General features: G+C 37.2%; 3 protein-coding genes across 8 annotated transcripts; 1 reads left to right on the top strand and 2 right to left on the bottom strand.

Annotated features, from left to right (window-relative positions):
- Position 1: 1 nt before the first annotated feature.
- LOC139981302 (fibrinogen-like protein A) lies at positions 2-11,948 on the bottom strand. 4 transcript variants are annotated; one of them, XM_071993569.1, is made up of 9 exons: positions 11,120-11,948; positions 5,930-6,073; positions 4,966-5,071; positions 4,619-4,657; positions 3,990-4,061; positions 3,158-3,366; positions 2,159-2,461; positions 1,691-1,952; positions 3-852 (listed from the first exon to the last, which is right to left on the bottom strand). In XM_071993569.1, the coding sequence occupies exons 2-9, from the start codon at positions 5,951-5,953 to the stop codon at positions 590-592; spliced, it is 1,278 nt and encodes a 425-aa protein (XP_071849670.1). In that variant the 5' UTR covers positions 5,954-6,073; positions 11,120-11,948; the 3' UTR covers positions 3-589. The 4 variants fall into 4 exon arrangements, with proteins under 4 accessions (XP_071849673.1, XP_071849670.1, XP_071849669.1 ...); XM_071993568.1 differs by lacking the exon at positions 11,120-11,948 and adding an exon at positions 9,524-9,858; XM_071993572.1 differs by lacking the exons at positions 3,990-4,061; positions 11,120-11,948 and adding an exon at positions 9,524-9,858 and having other exon boundaries at positions 2-852.
- On the top strand, positions 7,851-18,254 carry LOC139981305 (pleckstrin homology domain-containing family A member 8-like). Of its 2 annotated transcripts, none has more exons than XM_071993576.1 (6): positions 7,851-8,011; positions 9,941-10,075; positions 12,962-13,020; positions 13,359-13,489; positions 15,226-15,367; positions 16,223-18,254. In XM_071993576.1, exons 2-6 carry the CDS (start codon positions 9,943-9,945, stop codon positions 16,400-16,402), a joined length of 645 nt encoding a protein of 214 aa, XP_071849677.1. In that variant the 5' UTR covers positions 7,851-8,011; positions 9,941-9,942; the 3' UTR covers positions 16,403-18,254. The 2 variants fall into 2 exon arrangements, with proteins under 2 accessions (XP_071849677.1, XP_071849676.1); XM_071993575.1 differs by having other exon boundaries at positions 7,858-8,011; positions 9,866-10,075.
- Positions 17,956-27,868, bottom strand: LOC139981301 (uncharacterized). 2 transcript variants are annotated; one of them, XM_071993566.1, is made up of 5 exons: positions 27,723-27,868; positions 26,848-26,934; positions 24,780-26,599; positions 24,030-24,182; positions 17,956-22,954 (listed from the first exon to the last, which is right to left on the bottom strand). In XM_071993566.1, the coding sequence occupies exons 2-5, from the start codon at positions 26,848-26,850 to the stop codon at positions 22,849-22,851; spliced, it is 2,082 nt and encodes a 693-aa protein (XP_071849667.1). In that variant the 5' UTR covers positions 26,851-26,934; positions 27,723-27,868; the 3' UTR covers positions 17,956-22,848. The 2 variants fall into 2 exon arrangements, with proteins under 2 accessions (XP_071849667.1, XP_071849668.1); XM_071993567.1 differs by having other exon boundaries at positions 27,653-27,780.
- Between the last annotated feature and the right edge of the window lie 125 nt (positions 27,869-27,993).

Genomic DNA, 27,993 nt, shown 5'->3' with positions numbered 1-27,993 from the left:
CTTTTTTATTCACTACCAATCAACGATAATCAAATAGTAAATATTCTTTAATATCTAAATAGTTAATATGACAACTTACTAATAGAGAACTTACATAGAAGGTATTAAAAGCTGAAATCAGAATAAAGTGGAGAGAAAAGTTTGTAAAAGCCAGAAACATTTGATTTTAAGCAAACTTTTAATCGCACCCAATCAGCCATAAAACTGCAGCTATAGTTTTTATGTTTTTTATCGTTTCAATTAGAGCTTTGTCGTCATAATTCAATAATTTGCGTTAATACTCTGAATAAAAGAAATACAAGGTTAAGAAAGCACACGCCGTGAAATACAGCAATAACAAAGATGTCAACGAATTTTACTTATCCAAGTGTGTTCTCAACTGCAAAGGAAAGCACGTATATTACCATAATTGTTTAAAAGATCACTTTTATTTCTGTAAGGAAACATCCAACTACCGCAGATGAAATATGATTTAAGAAGGTCACAAATAACAACGCCTACAGTTTTATTTAATACCCGCCTTAGCGGACATGTAAAAGAAAACAGGTGATATACTTATGCAATTAATGATCTTTTGTTTTCCGATTAATTAAACGATTGCCCGGAGTTTCATGTCTGAATAATAGATTACTTTTTGGGGTTCTGGACTACTCAACCAAAACTTGCTGTCAGTCCCATATGGGCTGTTAAGAGAAGAGAAAGCTTCACCTGTCAAACTCATGTACCACCATCCACCTTGAAGTTTAGCAGCTAAATTGTTGTAGTACGAGCTGGAGTAATCGTGGTCCAAATTATCGTTATCATTGTCTCTTGTGCTGAAAGGGGAGTTATTATGGTAGGATAACGCGTCACCTGTTAACGTGTGAGAAAAAGGAAAATACAAGGCGGCTTGAATGAAATGTATGATTACATGTACTAATGTTGCCAGTTGTACTGTGATACAAACAGTCTCACTTTTCAGTGTGTTACAGTATAAATTTGAAACAATTTAAAAAAAGTAAAGATTGGCAAAAGCCAAAATGGTATTAACGAGAATCGAAATTTAAACGGTCAAGAGAATTGAGTCGTGGAGAATAAATCAGTCAAGCCAGTAAAGTGATATTTGTGTGAAAGACAATCACAAACTGTGGTTCTATTCATACTGATATGTTGATTACGCAAGCAATAACAGTTCCGTCTTTGTTTTGTGTTAATACAATCATCATTATTCAGTTTATTTTCAAGACAATTTTTGATGACAAGATTACGGCATGATAAGAGGTGGAGGGAGAGTACTAGTTTACTTCTATGGAAGGATGGCGGGAGGTTGAGGATAACATGAGAAGAAACCCTCGGTCGGTGTTCTTCGTGGTAATTTATAGTTTAAAATGAAGCACGTTATGAAAGTAAGAAGAAATGTTCATCGGTCATTTATATAAATATGAAACTGCACTTACTATGAAAACTATTCTAAGAAAAGGTGAACAATTAAAAGGACAATAGTCAGGCAAATATGCAGGCATTATGTAGTTACACTGTCCGCCCAAAACGCTAAATAAGTTCCACAATTCATATCAATTAAGACATTTATTACCCTTACAGTGTGTTTTTGTTTAGAAACAAAGAAAAAGGCGGTCAAGCTACTTCCAAGTTAGCTCAATTATAAATCTTTCATAGAGCAATTAATCTATTGGGGAACATTGACACATACCTGCATCCCCAACGTAGTTCCCAAGCCGTAGAGTATATTCTTGTGATTCGTCGGTAATGTTAAAGGAATCGTATACGGCGTACAATGGAACACTGTAAAAGTTTGTCAAGTCGATTCGAAGCTCATATCGTCTTTGATTTGTCAAGCTGTAGATCTTCTCGTTTCCAAGCCAGAAGTTCTCACTTAGATTACCGAAGCCTGCTTTGTAGTCACTCCAATACAGATCAAAATCTTGAGCGCCATTCATTTGTCTTTGGAATACCTGCAATTGTAAATATCATTAAAATAAAGATCCAAAAGGTTTAGGGCACACTACTGTAAGAATAGAACACTTTATTTAATCAGCGACATTACATAAATATCATTTGCTCTCCTTTTCCACTTAAAAGGTATAAGATTTTTAAAAAACCTTACCTGGACCAGACAGTTTAATTTTGTCACATTCTATCATTTCTGTGTCCGACTTACCGTCCAGCCTCCTCCATTAGTCATATCGCAGTACACCTCAAACGGAGGACCAGACCAATTGGTAGGTTTTATTTCATACACACCGCTGGCATTTTCTCCGTCATTAAACAATTGCGTACAATCAGAATAGTAGCATTTCAGACCATCACCGAGGTATCCCTGACGACAATAACACTGCAGTATGTCGTTCCTATATTCGCAATCTGCGTTAAAATCACAACCTTCGGTGACGTTACATATGAGGTAATCATTTTCGCAAACACATGTCTTATCACAGCTTGGAGAGGTGTAAGTTTCTCCTTCCTGAAGGGAACAAAAGCATGTTGTGAAACATGCGCTCAATGTCGCACAATCGTCCAATTAGGGTGACAGATCATGACAGTGGAGAGTAATAACGGTCTTGAGTCACATTTCTATTATTGATATTATTTCATTGTATCACTGTATCAATCTAACAGTTTTATCACTGTATCAATCAAACAGTGTATGCTGGATAGATTTATCCAGCATCCTGAAAATAGGAAACGTTCAAAAATAAGTATACATGCTTTTAAAGTCACGTCATCACAAGAATCAACTGACAATGTGTTAAAATTTCCTTTTGAGGGTGTCTATGATTATAATTCTTTACGATAGTGACATATATTGTGAACAAAGAGTGCCCCAGGTCAGTTGAATAAATAGTGACTCTATATGTATTAAATTTGCCATACTTTCCTCTGAAGATAAAGAATAATTACTTACCATCTTGGCACTAATAGCTGATAATCATTCAAATCCACATGTTAATGTACTTTCAAATTGTCGAAACATTGTTTTATACAAACCTTTGAGTTAGCAAAATTATTCTTCCTATCATTTTCGAGATGTATCAGGAAATTTGGCGTGCTTTGTCTTATTGGATTGTATGGTCCTTTATGCAAATGTTTAGGTCAAAACGAAGCATTGTCATATATGATACACGATGTCAAAGAGATAAAATATAATTAAATTCCTTACCGGTATTACCGTTTCGCTCCCTGTTTGTTCATGCCTCATGTAACATCCGCACTCTTGTAGTGGGACGCAATCATCATTCTGCATCAAATAACCAGTAGCACACACACATGTTGTAATATCAGTACATGTCCAACTGCAAGACGGATTGGCACAAGAACCCTCACATTTACAGGTACTTAGTACTTCATTAGGTGGACATGGATCGATGTCTAAAGAAAAAACACAAGCAGCCATAAATAAACGAAGAAATTTCATAAAGGTAAATATTAGCAGATGTGAAGGAAATCGTGCTTATGGTCTAATAGAATATACATGTGTGTGAGCGAATAAACTTGTCACGCAATTAATATTCATCGAATGGAGGCGGTATGTTATAATTTACTCTGATCGAGGAACTTATTGTAAGAACAGAGGAAATAAGTTGTATAAGCTGGCACAAGGATCACCACCGTTTTAACATGCTGAATGCTGAACTATTCATATACAAGTAACGTTGTTAGATAAGGAATCTGAAAAAGTCTTCGGAATACTAAATTACAAAACGATGAAAGTAGACAAAATTTAGTATCTGAGAAAAGGGGTTGGCTTGCCAATATCAAAAAAGGCTGCGTTATTACTTAAGTGATACATTCTTTTGTCTATGAAATGATTTTGTTGCACAAAGAATAAGCAGCTTTCTTTATATATCAGCAAGAAATGGACGACCTACCAACAAGTATTCATATTATTGATAATTAATGTTTTTGTGCCAATGTTTTTGTAAGACATATACCATGTATCCACGCGATATGAGCTAAATATAAATAGACAAATGTTAATCATTAAGTATTACCTGGTGTAGTAATAAGTGCAGACGTCGTCTCCCTCTTCTCAGTAGATGATGTCGCCACATCTCTCCTCACATCTGAAAAGACATTACAATCATGGATCTCAAAGACTATTAACTATCTATGTTGTCAATACCATAATATGAAACTGCTTCTAATTGGTAGGTTATGAGTAATTTTATTCCAATAGAACTGCAATTTATTCCAATGAAGAATTGCACAGTATGTGAAATTAGTTCATTTTGAATGTTTAAAACTAGATTATGCCTGTTGATATTATGGAGCTAGCGTTTAATAACAGATTGTAGTTTGGTGGGTCTTTTTATCTCTTAACCGTCAAAATGATAACACAACGCAGATTTTATATATGTTTTGTGTGGAATTGGAAACTCGAAATAGTGAGGAAACATAAATTAACGAACTTCTAAGAGTGAAAATCACTATGATTGATCGTGAAATATTCTAATCTTCGTGGTATTAATCGGTGTCCACGACACGAATAAATACTGATCAAGATTGTGGCAAATGCATCAATTTGGTTAAAGTCTATTATTCTATCTGCATTTGAGTGCTTAAGAACGCTATCAGTAATGAGAGAAATATATAGACTATACAGTACAGGGATGTAATTTACCTTCTCTTGGCGAAGTTCGAAATTGACCTTCACACAAATCTGGAAATAGAAATGAAAATCCCTTTATTATTGCGTTGTAAAACCATCTCTTGCTGTACATGTACCTCCACTCAATAATGCTTGGTACAAGCAGTGTTGAAAATACCTTAGCTACTGTCTTCCATCATCTCACGTTCTGATATACAGGGTTTGCACGTAAAATATATTTACTGAAGTACTGAAAAAAAACTATTTACGAACACATCGAGTTACAATTACGGCTTCTTTCGAATTACTGGTGCAGCTCCATGGTAATAAAAATAAAACTCAAATATGTGACTTTCAATACTACTATAAAAATGACATACTACCCGCTGATGAAATTTCGACTGAAAAACTCAATACGAGGATGATATTCACAAAAAGTTGTCCTGGATCCATACTGGATAATCTTTGAGCACTAGCAGCAAAGAGCTGAAAATAAGAAATGGCAAGACGCAATAATGAAACCAATATTTGTGAATGATAACGACCAGCAGTTTCCAAGCCAACGAGTAAACTTTACACATTGAATGGTTTCCAATCACGACGTGTTCACCCGGCTATGAAAACATCTCTCCAAATATCGTAAAAATATTATTATTAATATTGCAAAGCTACTCAGTTATTGCTTTTTATACTTGCATGAGACAAGTTTCATACCCTTCCAAGAAAAAATTAAAATTGTAAGAGGGCTGACTGTGCAAAAAAAGTGATGATCGTCATATGATTTCTAACTTCAGACCAAACAGCATTTTAAATTGTTTTTGTAAATCTTAAACTTTAAATCCTATCTTCTCCTTTGTCAATTTCTTTACTTTACGAAAACTACCAGCATCGTTTAAAGGATAGGATCTCAGTGAATCTTTATTCTGACAACGCTAACCTGTTCTGTTCTGTGCCTGACCCATTGTCTATATAACTGTTACTCTTAAACAAGGCTAACAAGCTTTTACTTAATGTTAAAAAGACCTGTCCTGTGATGTTTTCTACTCGCAATAGTCCATCCTATCCAAGTACAAGGGACTTCATATAATAATACCTATAAACATATCAAGTTTTCTAATGTTGCTAAATTTTTAGGAGTTTACGTTGATAATATTTTAAATTGGAAGCATCACATTTATTATTTGAGCAGCAAAGTTTCTAAAGGAGTCTGTATTCTCAACCGACTGAGATTTCACCTGAGAAATAATTCTGTAATTTCAGTCTCGGCCAAAAACTATCCTTCGCTACTGCAGAAACAGATAATATTATAATAATAGAACTTGGGAATACGTAATTTCATGGTACCAGATTCGTAGTGAGTCCGTCCATTTACTCGTATTGTGACATAGCTATTGGCATTGGCACACCCTTCCCCAACCCTCGTGGACTTGTACTCGTACACGGGCATTCGAAGTGAACTGGTGATCAATCACGCAATCTGCCTTTGCACTATCAAAAAGGGAAGAAAGATCATTAAAATGCGTATAGGCATTGATAGCTTGAATGATTCAAAATAATTAATACAACTCATATGTATATTGACGTACGCTGACACCTGTTTTATTGCTAAACTTGTTTACTTCTACTCCGCTATATCTTTTCTTTTTTCATGTTTGGGATTTTATAGACCCTTCATAATATATTTTTTCATGAACGCTATTGACTAGAATCTAACAATCCTGACAAAGGAAGTAACAAGAAAGGGTTTCTTTCACAATTGTCTTCATAGTGTATGAAGCATGCGATATACTTTCCAAAATTAATATAATCATAGTGCCGTTATGACAATAACTTCAAAAACATGTATATGAACATATGATATGCCTTTTAAAGTTCGTTGTATTATTGATTTTGGTTTTTTTAATCATTATTTCTTCACTAATATTGGGTCTACTTCCTGCAAGTATAAGTGAAATGTAATATTAAGAGAAAAATATTCCTCTGAGCTACACTTTTTCAATCAGCCGTTCCGTAGCGTATAGCATAATACATTACATTATTGTAAAAGCACTGGACTCTGTTTCTCATTTTCCTCTTCCCTTATGAGGTATTTTACTTCATTCGTCATGTGAACAGAATGATGTGGGATAACGCATACTTGGTCAAGTTTGGGTGAAACTGTTGAGCCTTTATGAAGGTAACATACATTGAAACATTAACATATGGACTACATATTATTACATAATGCCATCAAATCGACATGCCTAGCATGGATTAATAAATTTATGGAATATAAAATATGTTTAAAGGCAATGAAGACTCGCCCAAACCGCGTGCCGCGCTCTGAAAAATTCACTATCCGTTGCTTGCAAATGACGTTTTCTTCTTGTCGCTACAAAATGCAGACAGTAATGAAACGTGATACCTTGTTATATTTTATCTATACGTCCTGAGATGTCCACGCTGCTATGTACACTGTGTTGTGGGTATTGACCGTAGCTGTATTTTATTGACCATACACCAGTGTCTAATTACCGACGGTAGCAAGTTGTGTGTATTTTCTGGGATCGTTGGTGGTGTGTAACACTTCTGTTACACCTCATTCGAAACAAGGTCAGATGATACGTTTATTTGTGCGCAAGTCTTCACACCCTTTAAGTCAAATACGGAATATGTGGCTTATGGTTGAATTTGATTATGTACAGAGTCTGACGTGCAATTAAGAAAGCGATCAGATTCAGGGAGTAATATTTCAAGTGTTGTTTTGCACAACAACACGGTATGTGTCTACGTATCTCTTGTTTGATTTTGTTCTGATAACTATATATGACACTGTTTGAGTGGAGCACTAAAATAATACAAGCAAGTTTGCCATGTGCCTCTCAGATACCGGAAATGACACTTTCCAGACATTAAAAGTTGCACAAAACACACCACTTGGACGAGATTTTTTTTTTTTTTTTTTCAAAGTTGGTTCTTACCACTCTGGTCGCCACGACATGTCTCTGTTGAGTGCAAAGTACAAACAGCGGGTAAAATCAAATTCAGTTTCAAAGTCGAATGCACAATGTATGTATGGATACGTACAAATGATTTGGCGTTTGCCGTATAACGCAAAGCGCCCTCACTTTGTCCAAGGCCCACTGCTTAAACACACGGCGATTCACTGTGTCAGTGATTCTCCTAGTTCAATTTCTATGGTTAAATCATATGTTAGTAGCACTTGCCTATCAGCACGTCACATGACCTTCCATTGGTAGGCACGTTTTTTACGGTGGAACAAGAGTTCCAGGTCATTTTATATTCGATGGGTGAATTGAAACACTCACTAGCCTACTTACTAATTAAAGCTCCAGTGCACACAAAACACACGGAAGGTGTCCACGGTCTTCATCAAGTTGGCATTCAAGATTACCTAATATTCCATCCTTAGCCGAAGGCAAACAGGTAACATTATGAGAAAGGCTTGTTTCCTTACGCTATTTTTGGTGTTCAGATAAGGAAACCTAAATAGACCAACCACAATACAGCCTCTATACTATTACTAGTACTTTGTTGGTTAGGCCTAGGAAATGTGTAAGGGTTCCTGTACAGGCTCTATTTTAGAGTGCGGTAGCCTAACCATCGTGGAGGGAATCATTGTATCTAACTTGTTAAGTCCAAGCTTTTAGATAAGCGTGTACTTGGATAGAACTTTAGTTTAACCAAACTGGTTGGACCGGGACTGGAGAAGGTCTAGGCTGGGCTGTTCCCTCGAGGTGAATGATACCAATGGGGTTCAATGTACCTACTGTATACTAGTCTATACTAGTTACTATAGTCAGTAGTGCGAAGTTCGGCATACTGCGAAGATCGGCCACCCTAAGAAATACACGATTTTAAAAAGACAACTGACAGGAAGAGCCAAATTTCACCAAAAAGTACGAAGCTACAGTTATTTTCTCTCCAAAATGGCCCGTGTGCAAGAAATTACTTACATATTAGTCAATAAAATGATGGAGATCTATGAAGTCTGTTATATTACTGAAAAAGCAACTGCGCCACCAATTTTATCACCAGCGCCACACTGTGGGTTGCGTGTCCGAACTTCGCAATACTCTAGCAAAGAAATACCAGTTCCACAATCACGAAGAATCTTCTTGGAAAACAACGTGAAAACAGTTTGCAGGAAAGAAAGTTTGGCCGTGTATCGTACTATAACAAAATTCTCCCACCATATGAAGTATATTTTCTGGTGATTTAGACCAGAAGATTTAGTTTTGGGGTGTTTTAAGTCTTAAGTGTCCGAACTTCGAAGTCACCATCCTACTAGTGTAGTCAGTAGTGCGAAGTTCGGCATACTGCGAAGTTCGGACACCCTAAGAAATACACGATTTTAAAAAGACAACTGACAGGAAGAGCCAAATTTCACCAAAAAGTACGAAGCTACTGTTATTTTCTCTCCAAAATGGCCCGTGTGCAAGAAATTACTTACATATTAGTCAATAAAATGACGGAGATCTATGAAGTCTGTTATATTACTGAAAAAGCAACTGCGCCACCAATTTTATCACCAGCGCCACACTGTGGGTTGCGTGTCCGAACTTCGCAATACTCTAGCAAAGAAATACCAGTTCCACAATCACGAAGAATCTTCTTGGAAAACAACGTGAAAACAGTTTGCAGGAAAGAAAGTTTGGCCGTGTATCGTGCTATAACACAATTCTCCCACCATATGAAGTATATTTTCTGGTGATTTAGACCAGAAGATTTAGTTTTGGGGTGTTTTAAGTCTTAAGTGTCCGAACTTCGAAGTCACCATGCTGCTAGTTACTACTCTATATATGCTAAAGAAGGTTGACAATTTCAGCAGGCTAAGCCTGGTACTGGTAATAGTAGTTATTAACTATGTAGCCTCATATAACTGGTGGTAAACTAGCCTAATGACCTAAAATTGTGTAATAATGATGGTAGACCTACCCTACTTTGATATTTATACCCTTTCTGAAAATAGGCATCTATAGGCCCTAGTTCCTTCTCAATATAGATGCTTGGTATTTAATGGTAGCATATGTGTAAGTCTCCTCTGCAGTATCATACATGAAATATATTTTGCTTTGTAAAATATCAAAATCACATGCAGATTAATCATAGAAGTTTATGTAAGAAGGCTGAAGCTACTGTATTATCTAACCAATGGCAATAGAATGTTTCAACATATTTTTTTACGCCTGTACAGGAATTTCATTACAGTTAAATATGTTGATTGAACCAAAATGTGCGTAATTTCAAATCTTCAAATTTTGTTGATTATTTTGTCAGATTTTCAGAGGATTCAAGACTGTCCACATTACTTACTTAATTAACCTTTTAAGCACCTCACTACTTATCAATTAGCTATGTCGGGGGATTCAGAGAAGAGGTCTTTTCACGGTCAACTGACGAAGAAGTACCTCAAGGTACCAGAGGATGGCCGGATAGAAACCGAATCGTTTCTAGATGCAAGTGAGCAGTCCGTGATTCCACTCTTAGGTTAGTAGAGGCAGGGGATAATTTATCCCATATCGCATCTCAGTGTTCAATTTTTGTTTGGCATTTTTTGTGTGCGATGCAAAATGTTCAAATTTCTAAACAAGTGCAAAGATTTAACAACTTTTTTTTTCTGTGGACTTTATAGTATTTATAAGAGACAAAAGTCAGGGACTTTGAAACTGCCACACAAAAATTGAACACCAAATTATTCCCTCAGATGAATTGCTTTTTGTTCTTTCTGCCAAACCTAAACGGAGATGACATGATGCATTAACTTTCTTCATAATGTGTGGTGGGTGTTACGGTAGAGATGTATTTAAAGTTCCTCATTTTGCATACCTGTATACTGATTACAAATTCACCTTACAAAGCAACCTTTATGTAATTCGGTTTTGCATTCTTTAGTTCATGCCCAGCATGGTTTTTTTAAACTGAAGTTTCACAAGAAACAAATGTCTGTTGTGAAAATAAAGTAACTTCCACTGGTCTTACACTGATGGGAATGAAAGTACCCTCTTTGGAAACTCATTGATTCACTGGAAAATCTCCAGGAGAATGTTTTCTGATAATGGTTGCAAATGTATGTATATTAGATCCTCCTGCAAGCAGGAACTTGCGAAGAAGCCTCATTGGCTTATCAAAGCCGAAAGCTGACCCAAGTCAGTCTCTTACATTCATATTTAACTTCCATCATTATGAATTGTCAACAACTCTGTAACTGGACAACATACATTAATCTGGGAGTGACTCGAACAGGGGACCTTATGATTGAAAGGCACAGGCGTTAACCACTGAGCTAACACTCCAAGATTCTCAACACTCCAAGATTTTCAACACTCCAAGATTGGAGCCAACACTCCAAATAGCATTGATTGGAGTTGAAAAAATTGAAAACGTTTGAAAATCACAGTGCTTGAGATGGCACAGGGGGTAAAATTCCGTCATGCCCTCAGTGTTCGCCGAGGTGCCCCTGAAAGAAAGTTGTAACCCCTTTACTCCCTACTATACAGTAGCATTAGAAAGTACCTGCAGTAGAGTACTTACATGTTCTTAATGATGATTTGTGCTTTTCAATTCTTTCTGCACCCACAAGACAAACAATCTTGTGATGTCTACTTAGTGGTAGCAGTGTCTCGGTTGGGTGTTTATAAAATATTGTCATTTAAGTCTTACTTTTCAAAATGGCTGTTCGACTGAAAGCCTATGGCTACTGTATACATGTTGACTATTAGTGTATAGCAGGGTGACTAGCTATATAGGCCTACACTGTACAACTAACTAACTGTACTTTGCAGATAACAATCTGGTACGGAGGAGGAGGTTATAGTCTTGAATTGTGCTCTGCTCATTATTTCAAACAAAGAAGATTTTTGAAGGCTGTGTAAACTCAGGCAGACACATTTCTGGTTAATCTTGCAAATGTACAGTATGGTGACTCATTTAATCCCATGAAAGTACTCAGCTGTTTGCTTTAAATAATACTTAATAATTTAAAACTGTGATAACAAAACTAAGTCAACAAATAATGAATATATTAATTCAACAAGTCAATATCAATTCTTCATATATTGTTTTATCAGGACCATCAGATTAAATATTGAAGTTATATCTGAAAAGTACGCATTTGGAGTTGTGACTTTGGACTGTACTCTTGTCAATAATTACCATGAGTCTATGGCATGGTCGTTAAGATAGCTAGATAGATTATATACACAAGATAGCAGCTCTGCAGTACAGTACTGTAAAATGGAATATATCTTTCAAAAAAAATGAAGCAATGGATATGAGAAAGAGGATACACTGCTAATCAGATTTAGTTTGGCAAACTAAAATTTATTTGTTTCGAATTAACTCACAATTTTAGAAAAGATTGGTAAGCACTGTTGTAGTAATCTTAGTTAATACATGAGTGCGTGAGAGCACTTACTGGTAACTGTGGGGTGGGGGAGGGGGTGGCCAGTGACAATACAGATATTGTAAGCAGGAGATGGTTGGGGATGGGGGGGGGGGTTAACTCAATGTGCAACCATTGACTTGTTGAGCAAAAAAAGTTTAAGAAATCATGCCTTTGAAGGTGCTTTAAAATGTGTTGTTTTAACTTGAAAAAAAAAAAAAAGTAATTGTTAAATACTTACCAGTAACTAGAACTATACTATTTATGAGAGATTTATGTCATGGACAACAGTGAAAATATGTTCCTTCAAAGTGTTCTAAGACATTGTTTCCAGCAATGTCACCAGAAAGTAAGAAACACCACTTTGTGCAATACTTAAAGGGTGTGAAGACCGGCGCAAAAAGAAACGTCTAATGCCGGTAATCTGACCTAGTTTCAAATGAGGTGTAAGAGAAGTGTTAGACACCACCATCGATCCTAGAAAATACACACACATCTTGCTACCGTCAATAATTAGACACTAGGGTACATGCAGTACATACAGCTGCGGTCAATACCCATAGCACAGTGTACAAATGATACAGCGATGGACATCTCAGGTCCAGCTATAGATAACAAGGTATCACGTTTCATTACTGTCTGCATTTTGCAGCGACAAGAGAAAAACTTCACTTGCAAGCAACGGAAAGGACTTTAACTTATTAAACATGGCAGCACGCTGTTTGGGGCGAGTCTTCAATTCCTTAAAGTACAGTACTGCCATGTGTGACTCCATTTAATTGATTTAGGAAAGGGGATTCTACTGTGCAATGGTGATTTGACAACACTTGGAGGTTAATGTAGTTCATGGGTAACAGCCTTGTATAGCAACAGCTTCTTTTAAAGTGATGAGAATACAGTATTTTTACCATTTTGGGGGGAGGGGGGCAGCAGGGCCATCTATTCTTAATCATGATATTTAATTTGACGTTTCTTCTCTCACTCTCCTGCAGATAAAATGGGATCTACAGCTTTCGTTTTCGTCAAAAGTGATGTCAACGGAAATATAAGCGTGAGTTAAACCAAGATATTTTATCAAAAGCGGCTAAGTTTACCAATACCCAATGCTTGCTGTGTAACACGGCCCTGTGACCGTACAAAAAAAATAATGTATATACTTGCTTGTTTTAGTTTATAGTGTTCATCACTACAACAGACCCCTCACACCAGGAGAAAGTCTCGCACCTTTTAAAACAAACACTTGAAGCATGGCTTTTAATGTACAGTGTAGAACAGTGTTCAAACGAGAGCTTTCGACCCACGAACCCATTTCCGTGGTAAAAATTGGTTTCACTTATTTTCTCTCTTTCCTTCCTTCTTTGTTTCTATTTTTGGTCCCTCCCGATACAGAAATTAAGGAAGAAGCACAGCGAAAATCCTGAACGGTTTAAGACTCTTTACGCCATGGTAGAAGACGAAATGGAAAGGAAGGTTACAGATGACAAAAATTCTGCTACAGATGCTTTGATTTGGCTTATCAGGTAAACATCTGTTTGAACATTTTCTTGTCGGGGGACATATGAGGTCTTCTGAGTTCCTTGGTGTGGCTCATTATACTGACCAATAAGAAAAAAATTGAGAGCAACATATTTTTTTTGGGAGGGGGGGTGGGTGGGGTGCCAGGTATCTCTCAGAATTCAACTGTTTTTTACACAGATTTGTTCCAAATGTTTTCTTAGTTCTGGTCATCAAGGTAGTGGACATGGACGGAAAGATATTGAATGTTGTTCTTATTTATCCATTTATCGTTTATCAAAAATAGTAATAAATGACAGCGAAAAGGTTGCACGGTTCCTTCGCTCACCCATCTCCTCACAAGAACTGCACTGTAAATATCTACCATACTCTAGAGCAAGGATTCCATGTTAATTTATGTATTAAGAACTGAGAGAGAGCCATTGGTTATAGCATTGGGCCAGACAGAATCAAAATCCTCACCATTCCATACTGTAGATTGAGCAATGTGTTAGGATAGGTCCATGGAGTACTCAAGGCCTGATTAAACCAAGTACCCAACTAGTGAAAGATTACAGGGCAGTTCTTACTTTGGAGGGCCAGTATGGAAATCTCCCACGGGCAGGATTTGGCCCAGATTGACAAAGTATATCTGCAGCTAAATTGTGCTAGAGTGGTATGGAGAATATTTTAATTGGGTGCTACTTCAGAATTAAATTTTCTACTTTCGGGTTTGCACTATAACCATCGACTCTCATGTGTTGTTCTTCTTTGGCAGACTTTGTTACCTTTGGTCATAAATCTAAGGCTTGTCATAAAGTCTTTCATATAGTAATTAGTGAAGATTTATCATAATGGCTGAGCTGGCCCAACCAAAGGGTGCTTTAAAAAAAGCAAAAAAAAAGGTAAAAAGTAAAAACCCCACATAGACATGACTTCTTTTACTCATTAGTTGTGGTATAAAAGGCGACTAAAATAAAATGTTGACTTCACAAGATTCTGATAAAATTTGGAAGGAAGATTTCATCTTGTTGCACAGGCATTCTCATAAAATAAAATTAAAAAATGACCAAAGGGGAGGCTGTCATTCTCCTTCTCTGGAACATCCCCCACTCCCCCCGGTTCAGGAATTTTACACTCAGGCCTTGAAAATTCTTGAAAATTCTTTTAGCACTGGCTTGTAAGTAGTGCCAGCCTACTGTATTACGAAGAACGTACATTAACCATTAATCACCACTGTTTCTCATAATTCTTAAGTCCACAAGGTAGTTAAAAATTAACTTATCAAGTAGAGTTTGTGCTTTTAGTGGTCGTACTTGCTGGCTTATCAAGCAAGTATAGTTAATATATAAATATATACAGTATATACCAACATAAGTGTTGTATGTCATTCCCATGAAAAATAATCATCTCTCTCTCTCTCTATCAACATCAGTAAACATCAAACTTAAAACTAAAGTTTCTTTGTTCTTTGTGATTATTTATGGGGTCATTCAATAATCCACAGATCAATCTTACGTTAATACAGTTGTTTTATAAAGTTTATTATTAACCCTGTAGAAAGGCCTTATCCATAGTTTATTTCCACCAAGTAGTGAGAGGGGGGGTGGAATGATTTTTACTCAACTTTGCTGTATAAATATGTGACGAACGGCGAAATATACTTATTAAATTGGGTTAGAATGAGAAATATTTGTGGAGTCTGCACCTCTTTGTCTCTACATTGTTTAAATGTCAATTTTTGTTTTTTTTTTCTTAACAGGGGTTTAAATTTCATATGTACATTCGTACAACTTTTGTCGAAACATGACGAGACGGAAGAAAATATCCAACCCTGCCTGCAGGAAGCCTACGATAACGCATTGAAAGTCCACCATGGCTTCCTAGCACGGACAAGTATCCCGGTGGGTTCTCTGGGAGTAATATTTTCAAATATGATTCAAAGTCTCACAATTTAAGTTTTCCCAGTGGGCCAGTTGTGTAAGACCGTCTCTACAGTATGTGCAAATGCAGTTTCAAACCCATCCATATATTTAAATGTTTTGTCCCAAAAGTTATTGCATGCTCCAGAAGTTCATGTCCTATTACAACCCATACTGTATAAATGCTGCTTTGGTTCATAACTCTCTTTTTGGGTGTATCATGAACATCCCCCTCCCCCACCCCTCCCCCCACCTCACACCACACCTTTATCCCCCAAAGCCGCCTTTGGTACATCGGTTTTTTGCATTATCTTTGAGTCGTAGTTTGTGTGTCTCGTTCAAGATACTTGAAGTATGCAATAGTTTCAATACTTTGTTTAATATTGAGATAATTAATGTTTGTGTTAAGGTACGTCTCTCAGGCTTTGAGCTGTGCGGCTCCATATTTAGTCCAGTCCTAAGACACACCCACTTTTGCACTTACAAGCAGAGTGGTGCATGTAATTTAATATTTCATTCATACAGTGAACTATATACAGTATTTGAATTCTTAGTGTCTTCAGGTCAAAACTTTTGTGTTGTTTTCTATGCCCTGAGATGACAACGAAACTACAGTATGTGTAAATGGACCTTGCCAAAACTCATTTCATTTATCTTTGTATTTTTTATTATAAATTGCCCAAATATGACACAAATTGATTTGAAAATTGACTCCAAAATTGATGTGATTTTTTTTTTTTTCATGCAATTGATAGATGAGGGGATTGTTGGGAATGAGAAATGTTTACCATATATATGTCATTCCTGACTCTTGCTTTTCACTTTATCCCGCTGTAGATTACATTCAAAATGGCGCCAAATTATTCGGACTTGATAGGCGCACTCTCAAACGGTGTCGGGAAGGAGATCATTATGGAAGACATAAACAACTATGTAGAAGTTCTGCAAGAGAACATTAATGCGATTCACGGTTTTTACGTCCAACAGGAGTTGAAAGATACGCCATTAGGAAGTTGAGACATTCCAATAAAATGTATAACTTCCATTTTAGACATCCCACCAGCAGGTAATTCATTGCACACTTGCCAGTTGGGACAAATTTCTGAATGCTTATAATCACTGCATACTCCACTCTCATGTCGTGCTTTAATGCATTGCATACTCCACTCCCATGTCGTGCTTTAAAGCACTCGTACTGTCAGTATGAACAGCTTTTTACTTTTATCTGATAGAGATGGGAAAATCATACTGCTCGTACTGCCAGTACGAGTTCTCTGAAGCACGATATTAATGTACAGTTTATAACAAAATTTGTCCCAACTTGGTGATTAGGCAGTAAGATGCTACGAATATGCATGGCTTGCATCCAAACAAGTCTTTAACTTCATAACAGAATTTTGAAAAAATATTGCCGTGTCCAGCTGTGGTGAAGAGCAATTTATATGTGATATGGTATTAACATCAGAACGGCTATTCTCGAACCTCCATTGGGACTGCCAGCCGATTTTAAAAGTAAAATTTTAAGAAATATTTCAACAAAGCTGTACACGCATAAAGTGTAACTATTGATGTAATCTTCAGCTAACTTCAAAGTTCATGTGTTTCGAGAGAAGAATTATAGAGCTAACAAAATATGCCACCAATTTAAATAAGGAATAATATCTATACAAGATAAGTTTTTCCTTCCAGAAATTGGATATTACCAATGAAAAAAAAATAAGTGATTTTATCAACTGCTGAACATTTTGAATAGGACAATCAATTTTAAAATCAAATGATGAAAAAAGCAGTTATATATTTAGAAATTAATATATCTAGGTGGTCTTAGCTGCACATTGAGATTTGACTGCAGTATTATCAACAGTTGCATTTACATTTGCTTAAAAGTGAATGGTGTAATAATACAAATTATAAGTTTTTAGCCTGAAACAAAAATCTCCATTTCTCAATAATCGCACATTCACATGCGAAACAGTTTGAATCAAAACATTTCACGCAGAAGGAATCTCATATTTAATATCATGTCATATTTCCAGAGAAAGTATTCCCCTACCTAAAGGACCCCATCCTACAAGTCGAACATGTTTATTTATAACTATTTTGTATTCATCTCCTTAAAACATGGTGATTTAAAGAAAGCTAGTGTATGCTTAAAAGCCTGAGAGACAGTAAGGAATACCATAGTTTGATCTGTTACCGCTATCATTCGTAAGGCAGGTCATCTCGAAAAAAAAGAGAAAGGTTTGATTTTGAAAATGACAAATAAATATGGCTTAGTGGGAATCGACAGATTATTTTCGAGGATTCATGAGCTCTAGTCTGACGTCTTTACACAGTCTGCATCAATGATATGAAATGTCAAAGTATCGATTTAGTCCATTTTGAGACCAGTCCTAATCATCAACGAATCAATTTCAGGCTCTTTTTGGTGCGGTAATGCCATTCTTAGGCTTGAGTTAAGTCCTCATTCTTGCATTTGATGGAATAATAAACCCAGGATAATATTTACCCGAAATATCGAGAGCCAACTTTGCGGAAATTTGAACATTTGAGGTTGTGTAACCTGATGGTTTTGGGTTTTTTTTTTTTTTAAAGGGATGGGCCATGTGAGAGGCCGGGGCAAAGATATTAATTATGATTACAGCTATCATATAGATTACTGATGATGGGAACGTTTAATGGGCCATGAGAGAGGCCGGGGAAAGATATTAAATAACATTTACAGCTATCATATAGAGTACTGATGATGGGTAGGTTTGTCTCCGCAAGTTGTTTGGGAGAGGGGGAGGACATCTTTATTCATCACGCCCATCCTTCCTACAGGTTAATGATGGTTGTTGCATTTTTTTTCTGCCATAAGGGGTGGGGGGGAAACAAATAGAACAGCATTAACAAAGGAGTTTCAGTATTTTGTCCTATTGATAATCTTGCCATGCAAAAGACAGAAATAAAAAACACGAACATTTACAATTATGCAAAATAGGAAAAAAATGGTAACATGAAAACAAGTATTAATATATGGATATTTCTACGTATCAGACTCTGTTTGTGTCAGGTAAGGTTCAAGGCAAGAAGATAAAGTCCATGGAATTAGAAGGATGTGGGTCAGGGGTTATGTGGTGTTGTGTGGTGTCGTTCCACAGAGTTGATTGCTTTGTGGCTCTGCACCCTTCAGTTAGCTTCGGTGACACTAGACGGTGCTGGGTGCAGACAAACCAGACAGTTCCACCACAACAAGGGTTGCTGTACTTCAGTTGTGAGAGCCAGGAAATTAAACATAGAAACACTGCTTCAGTACTATATGTAATATAGCTAACCATTTTGTATACACACAAGTCTATCCTTTCAGCTGTAATTTAACAATATCCTGTTGTTAAATTTATAGTTATACACGATAATTTGTGAAACGTTACCTTTGTTGATTCTATTTCAATTCCTTCTACAGTAGTTTATAAAATTATGCAAATGAATGCAGAAATTATTGCCTGATATGAGTTGATATATATTTATATATATATGTCTATTTTTTTTTTTTTTTTTTTTGGTTGTTATTAAGCCTAGGGTAACTACATTTTTAAAACTATTGCAACTGTCTATCTGTACTGTTTACATATCTCTGAATCAAAGTGTACTTTGACAATTAAATCAATTTGACTGACTTAAAATTATGCAAATTATATAGATTTGGAAAACTTATATATACTACTGGGATCCAATCATGCTTCTTTACTCAGAACTAGACAAGACCGATAATGATGGTGGACAAAATTTCTTTTTTGTATGTGAAAATGTAAAACAGTTATATATTTTACGGTGATGATATACTTTGTTAAATGCAATACAAAATGGATAATTATGCAAGTCAAATATTGAACATACAATATCTGTTAATTGGGGCAGTGAAGTTGATTATTGGTGCTTGCCGGAAAATGGCCAAATACAATATACTATCACATTTTTATTTTTAATATTTTTTTCTTTATACACAGTATATATTGATGTAGCATTATATTAGAATTCAAATTTACTTTTGTCATAATCATGTTTCAAAGTGTGTGGGCCTTTGTTTGGCTACTCCTGTGGTATAATTTTGTCGTCAATGTTGGTTGTTTATTTGGGTGTATGCATTGAGGTAGAAATGGCCTCTGTTCAGCAAAGACTGTTAGCTGTTTTTTTTTTATCATCTTTGTCTAAAGTGTGGGTTAATGTTCTTGATAACCAATTAAGCATTTTAATTATGTCAATTGTAAGACTTATCTGGTCAAATTCACTGAAGGGTGGTGGTTCATTATCTTGTAGGTCTTTGTCTAGAGTTGTTACTTTGGTTTCAGTGTTTGGAATTTCTTGTTGATTTAGATCACTAAACAATTGTTTAAAATTGATTATCATCATCTCTACTTTTGTGATTTTCATTGTATTTGCTTTAATATCAGTTTAATTCCTTGAAGATGAAGGAGGTGCAGGGTGGTGATAGTAATGCCATTATTTTCAATATCTTCAAACAGGTAGGTGTATTTGTAATGGTCAACAGGGCCTTTATTTTACAGTATGCTCAGGTTTTAACTCAATCCAGGGTCACATTTAAAATCTAAAAGCAATTGGTGAATCACAGATCTACATACATACTACATGTCCAGGCTAAAGTCATAAAGATCACCATGGTAATGTAACCGAGGTAGTGTAATGACGTCAGTCCGGTATGAAGGGACTGAAGCTGAGCTGAGTGCTTTGGTGTGCACAAGATATCAAAGATAGAGGTGGGAGACAAAAATCTAAATTTTTACCTCATTGATTTAGGTATGGTGTACACTGTCTTATTCTTCCTTGGGTGAATGTAATGCAGACCCCTACTCAGGCAACCTCTGCCTGACTGAAGATAGGAAGTGGGAGGCCATTCCCCTCCCCCCCCCTCCCCCAGGCCCCCACCTTTGTGCACACCACTGGCTGAGTGTATCGGTGCCACAAACCTTATTTTGTTTCATGCTCTCATGATTCTCATCTTACATGCACTTATATTGTCAGTGGATTACTATTAAATGTCTGCAGGCAATGTGAATGGTTATATTCATGTATGCATTGCCTTGTCTGGTATTACAGCTTATTTAGTCCTGTTTGTATGTATGTATGTATGTATGTATGCTTTCATAAATATAGAAACTAATTATTAATTTTCTTGTCTTGAGTGTAATGTTTATTGCGTCTTTAACTTTTGTTGGAATTTTTTATGCTTTTGGAGTCTTCAACAATAACTTGCTTACTGGGGCTTATTTTTCTCTCTACAGCTAACTACACACATCTGCCAATGTTACATTTACAAATATTCTTGTGGGGGGGGGGGGGGGGGAACAGAAGAAAAGTTAGTCATGTCCTTCCTGAATGTTGAGCCCATTAGGTTGAATGGTGCGAAGGCGTTGCATCCAGCCTCTCTCTGCTGATTCGTACTAGGTCAGGGCGGCTACCTAAGGATTCAATCCCCTGTACGGACATGTCATTAATGGTATGGTTGGAAAGTGTTCTCCAACTGGGGTCTCAGTCTTCATGGTGTTGACTGTGGATCTGTGACTATAGAATCGCTTCTATAATATGTTGTGGACAGTAATATGGGAATGAAAATAAAACAACAAATTGATTCGATAAAAACAGAAAAAGAAATAAAACTGTGAGAAACATATTTCTCAGTTCATTTTGTAACGTTACTGAAAATTGTGTATTTATTTTACATCAGTTTATTCTTTTCAAAATACCAGAACAATTATACTGTGTCAACCAAACAGATTCAATATTGAACAGATGGCGCTGTTGCAAGAACTGATAGTTCAATTTAACAACGGAAGCCTTTTTCCTTTTTACCGATGAGTCTTACTTTAATGTTCCCTGTTACTCACATGCTAAAGCAGTGAGCATAGCGAGAAACAGGAATACAGTGTTACATCATCGACTAAGAGTGGTGACCAATATAATTCCAAAAATCTCACATCTTCAAAACATTTGTGCATCCTTTACCAGTGGATGCCATTCAGGTGTGCAACCACCATTTCAGTATTAGGGGAGGGGAATAAGATGTTGTCCAGGGGGAGGGTACCTAGATGCAAAATGGTGCCATATTTTATTCTTGCAATGTTTGAAACTGTTGAAGAATTTACAACTCTTTTGGTTGTATGGTACATACTTGTTACATATATATGTATTACACACTTAGATTTTTGAAATATTCTGACAGTGAGAAGGGAGGGACAGATGATCTCCTTGCTTTGATTCAGTGTGGCTTAAGCCTCCCTCCCCCCCCCCCCCACCACTCCTCCGAGAAGTATATGTGGTTGCACCCCTCATGCCAATTTACCATTGAAAAGATTCAATTAACTTTTCCTTGATGTCAATGAAAGCTGAGACGACATCAGTTTGAAATATTAACTTGATATTTAATAATGCAAATGCCAGTCTATGGAAAGGTCTTTTTATAACTTAAAAAAATCAGATTCCCCCAAATTCCTAGTGGAATCAGCATTCCATTTTATTAATAACAGTTTCAATGCTAGTATGTACCATAAAGTCACATTAAAATGTAGATAATAAAGTTGTGTACAGTAGGCCCACTCAACTTTCATTTCATTCAATGGACTGCAAGTTTAGAAACAAATCTTTCCAATATAACTGAAACATTGTACACTTGAAGAAATACTTGTTATATAAAGTCGCATTGTAATATAGATCATTTGGTGAAAATAACATGTAGGTGGGGGGGGGGGGTGAACTTATCACCAGGTTTGATAGGATCGTCAACCAAACACCACAGGCTGCTGTGCAAAGCAATTTGATTTAAATGGTACATTACAAATTTGAAAATTCCTTCAAATGACAATCTATATTTCAAGATGTTTTACCCACTTTTATTCTTTATAAGACTTTTATAAGACTTTTCTTGCGTGTATCGATTTGTTCTGAAATATATTGTAACAAGAGTGCTTACTTTGCTGTATATCCTGGGTCTGCAAACTTAAGGGCCCACAACCCAGGGGTGAGGGTTGTAAGCTGTGAAGGAAATACATCATATATGATAATACCTATCACACAACAGAACGATTTATGATTTAGGCCATAGCCACTCAACAAAATATGTATCAATTTAATATGTTCTTAATGAAAGACATAAATGATGACTGAGACTTTAAAATTATTTTTCTCTTATGAGGTCAGTTCTCTGTGCCACTATATTTCTTTCTTCCTCTAACAATATAACCATAATATCTTTGATACTTTTCAACAATTTGAAGGATGAAATGTCTTTGCTTTTACTTTGCTGTAAATGCAACTTTTCTGCCTTCCTAGATATAAATGCAAGAATAACCTGTCCTAGCCTCTGCATTTATTTTCACAAAATATCATGCAAGAATCTGACGATATAAGAATCCAGGTTTGTCCAGTACCACAAATTCTTGGTTCATTCATGGCAATACATTACATGGCTAGGACGGTTCTGTTTCTGGCAACTTTGGTGTCGTCGGATCAAGTGAGAGAGTTCCCCGTTTACTGAGGTTGATTTGTGTTGTGCGTCTTTTGTAAAAGATGGGCCTACAATTAGGAAAGCACAGAGATGAAGGTATCTAGGCAAAAAAATTTCCCCACTTCATTAGTGGGGCTACTTACGAGGGAACGACTCACCTTCTGGACAAATTATTTATGCATATTCCCGCGCCGTCGCCGCTCAACTCACACAAAAAAGTACCACCAACTATACCGTAGCCAGCCAAGGGCAGCGGGTCTAGCCAGCTCCATCTGGCTAGATCCGGTGCCTTGGTCTGGTCATTCTTTCCCTGTGACTTGCTCTGTTCAGTTGCAAGTCAGCAGAGAACGTTTTGGTGCATGTTTTTTTGCACCGCTCAGCTCACTTGAAGCCTTGTCATCTCCCGATTTGGTGAGTTGCTCCTTTTTAGTACCTTTGGGCACCTTTGAAGTAATTTGTCCAGAAGGTAAGGAGTTCCCGATGTAAGTAACACAAACCCAGAATGAGCAGTAAAAATACTTTACTATCATGGTTGAGATGTGTTTCAATCAGAGAAGCAAACCTTTACACATCCTCAAAACGATAGAGGGAGGAGGGGGTTCACCCATCCAGGTTCAAATTCTTCACTGCAAAGCAGCCAACACAATAAGTATCACATAATCTTAACAAGAACATGCTAGATGCTAGGACAGTGGTCACACGATAATACCATTTCTAGTTTTGACAAGCAAATACTGTGGGGCCTTAAGAAACCTTGTGAAACGCTCATGTTTTCAACTGATATCCGAACTTTTCCACCCAAAAATTACTTTCGAGTCTTCTCTGTAAATTCATACCACCAATAATAAAGAATGAAACCATCACTGCGACCTGTTGCTTTTAGGGTTTCAAATCTTTTCTCTCAATGTCCATGATCATAACTTGATCCCATCCATATCACACGAACTAACTTTGCATCATCGAAACTCTTTTAAAATTCGATATAATATAGTTATATTTGTGAAATTGAAAAATTATCAGCCTCAGATAGGTTTCCCTCTGAGTATAATGTATTGCTTTGGCAGTATGGCTTTCATACAAGCTATGTACATACAGGTATCATTCTATTAACAGACGGAACAAAACTATACTATATATACTTACTCTCCGGGGTGGTTTTTGGTCATATGAGTTCGATAGCAATTTCTGTCCTTCCAGGATTTATCGCAAATGGTGCAATTATAAGGCCGTTCCCCAGTGTGACTTATTTCGTGGATCTGACGCCCGCCGTGAACTGCAAACCTCTTGTCACAGTACCTGTCGTGGGAAGATAACCCATACATAAGTTTATCTCTCAATAACTATATATAAAAGTAAAAGCTAATACAAGGATAGTCTTTAGGAAGGTTTATTTTGGACCGATCATGAAAGAGCAACACATTCTATGCATCCTGGCTCCTATGTTAATAAACTGCAAATTTAGTAATTAAAAATTATAAGTGCAAGGAAAAATTTCAATTTTTGACTATGAATGAAAGAAGGACATATTCATTCTAAGCAATCCTGGTTAATTTTGCATTCAATTCCTATGTATCAAGATAGCAACAATAAAAGTTTCGCTTGCCCGACAACTGCCATACAAAATTTCCATTTATTCGATCTATAGACTGTATTACGACAGATTAAATATTTCTTTGACATCTGACATACAGTAACAGTATTATACTGTCTTAACATTGCATTTGCATTGCAGCATCATAACTTACAGGACAATTTACTTATAAAACTCAAAGTGAAAAATCAGCCAATGTGGATATAATATGATACAAGCTGCAGTACTTAGTATAACACTGCAGTGATTATATGATAACTTGACGTAAACAGAGCTCCGTCTCGACAAACTTGAAACTGTACCTGCATTTGATGGGCTTTTCGCCGGTGTGCGTCCGCATATGGACGGTGAGGTTTTGCACGTTTTTGCCACAGACGGAGCATTTTTGACGGGACTTCGACGAGTGGAGTTTCCTGTGGATATACCTGCTACAGGACGCCATGACCTTACCACAGATGTTACAGGTGTACAGTTTGCCCGAGTGGGCATCCATGTGCGTTTTGAGGTTGGATTTATAGATGAACTTTTGACAAATCTTGCAGAATATCTGCGCCTTCGCCTTGACACCATCGGCATTCTTTTTCGTCGCTTCTTCCCTTTTGCCCGTCGCAGAGGATTTCACACCGTGGATCTTCTCCAGGTGATTTCTGTAACCTCTGCTCTCGACAAAATGTTTGCCGCACTGTTCGCATTCTTCCCGATAGACGGCAAAGTGGAGTCGCTCGTGGTTGGTCCTCCCCGTGACCGATCGGTAACTCTTCGGACAGTATCGGCATTGCAGTCTCCTGTTGGCGTCGTGGATTTTGAGGTGGCTGCTCAAATAAGACTTCTTGAAAAAGGCCAGACCGCAAATTGCACAAGCGTGTTTCCTCTCTAACCCGTCTCTGGCATGAGTTGCCATGTGGTTTTTCCGACCGTGCTTCGATATCACTTTCCCGCATACGTCACAGAGGAAGGCTTTACTTCCATCCTCCAGTTTCTTCAGGTTCTCCTTCTCTCTATCCGTACCGAATTTAAACATCTTCTGACGCTCCTCCTCCGTGAGATGTCTGATGAATTTGACCTTGGGCTTATAAAAATCTTCCATGCCACAATCTGCCCCTAGGGAGTCTTGAGAATTCATGGACTTGTCTTCCGGAAATTCTTCGATGAGGCTTTTGATGGTCTCCATCAGCCCCCCGTCCTCGTCATCAGCGACGACAGAGTTTGCAGACGTTGACATGACGGTAACGCTTTCTAGTGACAGAACATTGACTAAATTTTGACTTTCTCTGGAAACCGTCACCTCACTGCAACTTTCCCTTGCGATCTGTTCGTTATCTACTGGACTGTTACTTATGCCATGCTGGGTGGAAGAGTTCATATTTTGAAAGGTGGGTGTCATTGACAATTGGTCCGTTTCTAACGACGTTTCCAGAATCTCTTCCACCGGTTGCTCTATCTGTTCTGTGTCGTCTGGTATACTGTCACACATGACACTTACACTGTCCTCCAGATTGGCTCCACTCTCCATCTCCAGGCTGTTGTCGATGTCTGGGATAGAACCCGTACCGTCGCTCTTGTCTTCCCTCTGATCTGAGACTGCAGTGTCCTCATCGTCGACGCATGTCTCGACGGTTATTATTGATGCCGGGGTTTGAAGCATTTCCTGCATGAGTTCGTCAAAATGCTGGGTGTCTTCTAGTATATTGACAGAGTCAACTTCTGGACCGCTGAGACTGTCAATTTCCAGGCCGCTGTGCATGATGCCGTTCTGATTTTTCGCTCTCTTCGTTTTCTTTCTCGGTTTATTCTTGTGCCGTTTCTTCTTCTTTTTGGTTTTCAAGCTCTTGTCCTCGGCATTTGGATCGATGTGGTTCATGAGACTTTCCACATGATCCAGCGTGGAATAAGTGAACAGCTCGGCCTTCTCCAGAGCCGAGACTAAGGTACATGCCATGTTCTGGTCCATCACGACGGCGCCGTTCGGATCTTTTTTCATGTCATGAGTTGCTGGCAAAGTGATCCCTTGACATGGACACGAAACAAGGACACATTGGATCATTTTCTTGACCGGATTTTCCCAAGCAAATACGATGGGTTTCTTTCCGCTGAGAGTCTTTACTTCAATTTGAAATGCACCCTGCGAAAAGAACGTAAAAGAAGCCACTTAAATCTTCCATTTTTTTTTTCTTCTTTTAAGTGTGACTCTCTATTGCACAACGTTTGTCAAATTTGAAATTTCGGTTCCTGAAAGAAACCGACACTGCTACTGTGGTCTACGCAAAGCTGAATGCAAAATTTAATTCTTACAAAATTTGGCAAGTGTGTTCACAATGAGATGTCTAGATGCACATCATAAACCAGAATATCAATTAAATTGAAGCTTACCATATTTGGGGCAGTAGCAGAATCAGTACAATTCAATGAGAGAGAGAGAAAGATTGCGTCCCCGCCTTATCAAGTCTGGGATTCGACCTAAATGGATATGGGTAAGATACAAACAAGTGGATATAGAGAATATAATACAACATACTGTATGTACACAATACACAGTACTTAGCACTTTCTGAACTTCAATGTCTGAAATAATACATTCGAGTTAAAGACTTCCTTAACAGTGTATGGAAAGGGAACGTCTCGACTGTCAAGAATGGGTACAAAAACTTGTTGGGGTTTAAAACTAGAACCAGAAAACATGATTCCATGTAATGAACTGAGATGAAAAATCAGGTTTACATTAACATTCATCATGTACAGTAGTGATGGGAGGAATGCAATTTTATGAAAATATCATACAGGCAGAAGCTGTACCCCTCAACTGTACAGTGTGTTGGTGACGACACTACTAAACATTTGCTTGATTTACCTGTGTGGGTATTTTACAATAAGTTTTCCATACAAATGTGATATTCCACAACTGAACATCACTAATTTACATTCACCTTTAGGTAAAATGAATGACTGTCTGTAGAATTGGAAAACGTTAAAGAGAGCATTGTAAAATATCAATAATACCACAGCAAGAAGCCAGGAAGTTGTGAAATGTTTAAGACATACAGGTTATCCTGTCAGCTTTATTATCATGTAGTAGAACTACTACTACTGGTACTACTAGTACTACAGTAGTAGCCTAGGCCTTGGTCACCGGCATTAAACTAGTACTATAGTACTAGGCCTACGCAGTAGTACTAACTTAGTTCAGCCAAGCATCAATACGAAACAGTGTTGAGTCCTTTGTCAACTGATTAAGTTCACAAAGTTACCTGCTTGCAGAGAGATTCAAAAGGCCTGTGGATATGTAAACAACATTTGCTAACATAACCACAGAAATTTCTGCATAGACAACCCTCCAGGTAAACTTCTTTGGAACAACCGAAGGTACAGTACTATACTAAGGGACGCGGGAAGCACCGGTAATTAATTTGCTTGAACGCAGTGTACGGCATTATTTTTCCTGCTGTACTTCGCGAATATGAGTTATATAATATATAACCCATGCCGATTTGCTCTCATAGTTGGGTAAGAAAAGCTATC

The sequence above is a fragment of the Apostichopus japonicus genome, chromosome 15 (genome assembly GCF_037975245.1).
Source record: "Apostichopus japonicus isolate 1M-3 chromosome 15, ASM3797524v1, whole genome shotgun sequence".
Classification (NCBI taxonomy): Eukaryota; Metazoa; Echinodermata; class Holothuroidea; order Aspidochirotida; family Stichopodidae; genus Apostichopus; species Apostichopus japonicus.
This window is presented reverse-complemented; position numbering and strand designations above follow the sequence as displayed.

Coding starts and splice junctions, on each gene's coding strand:
- LOC139981305 (XM_071993576.1), top strand. CDS start 9,943: ATGTCGGGGGATTCAGAGAAGAGGTCTTTTCACGGTCAACTGACGAAG. Junction 10,076..12,961: donor GTCCGTGATTCCACTCTTAG/GTTAGTAGAGGC, acceptor ACTCTCCTGCAG/ATAAAATGGGATCTACAGCT. Junction 15,368..16,222: donor TAGCACGGACAAGTATCCCG/GTGGGTTCTCTG, acceptor ATCCCGCTGTAG/ATTACATTCAAAATGGCGCC.
- LOC139981301 (XM_071993566.1), bottom strand. Junction 24,183..24,779: donor GAAAAGCCCATCAAATGCAG/GTACAGTTTCAA, acceptor TTCCCACGACAG/GTACTGTGACAAGAGGTTTG. Junction 22,955..24,029: donor ACCAAAAACCACCCCGGAGA/GTAAGTATATAT, acceptor TCCTAATTGTAG/GCCCATCTTTTACAAAAGAC.
- LOC139981302 (XM_071993569.1), bottom strand. CDS start 5,953: ATGGACGGACTCACTACGAATCTG. Junction 3,367..3,989: donor TGCACTTATTACTACACCAG/GTAATACTTAAT, acceptor TTTTTTCTTTAG/ACATCGATCCATGTCCACCT. Junction 2,462..3,157: donor GGAGCGAAACGGTAATACCG/GTAAGGAATTTA, acceptor TGTTCCCTTCAG/GAAGGAGAAACTTACACCTC.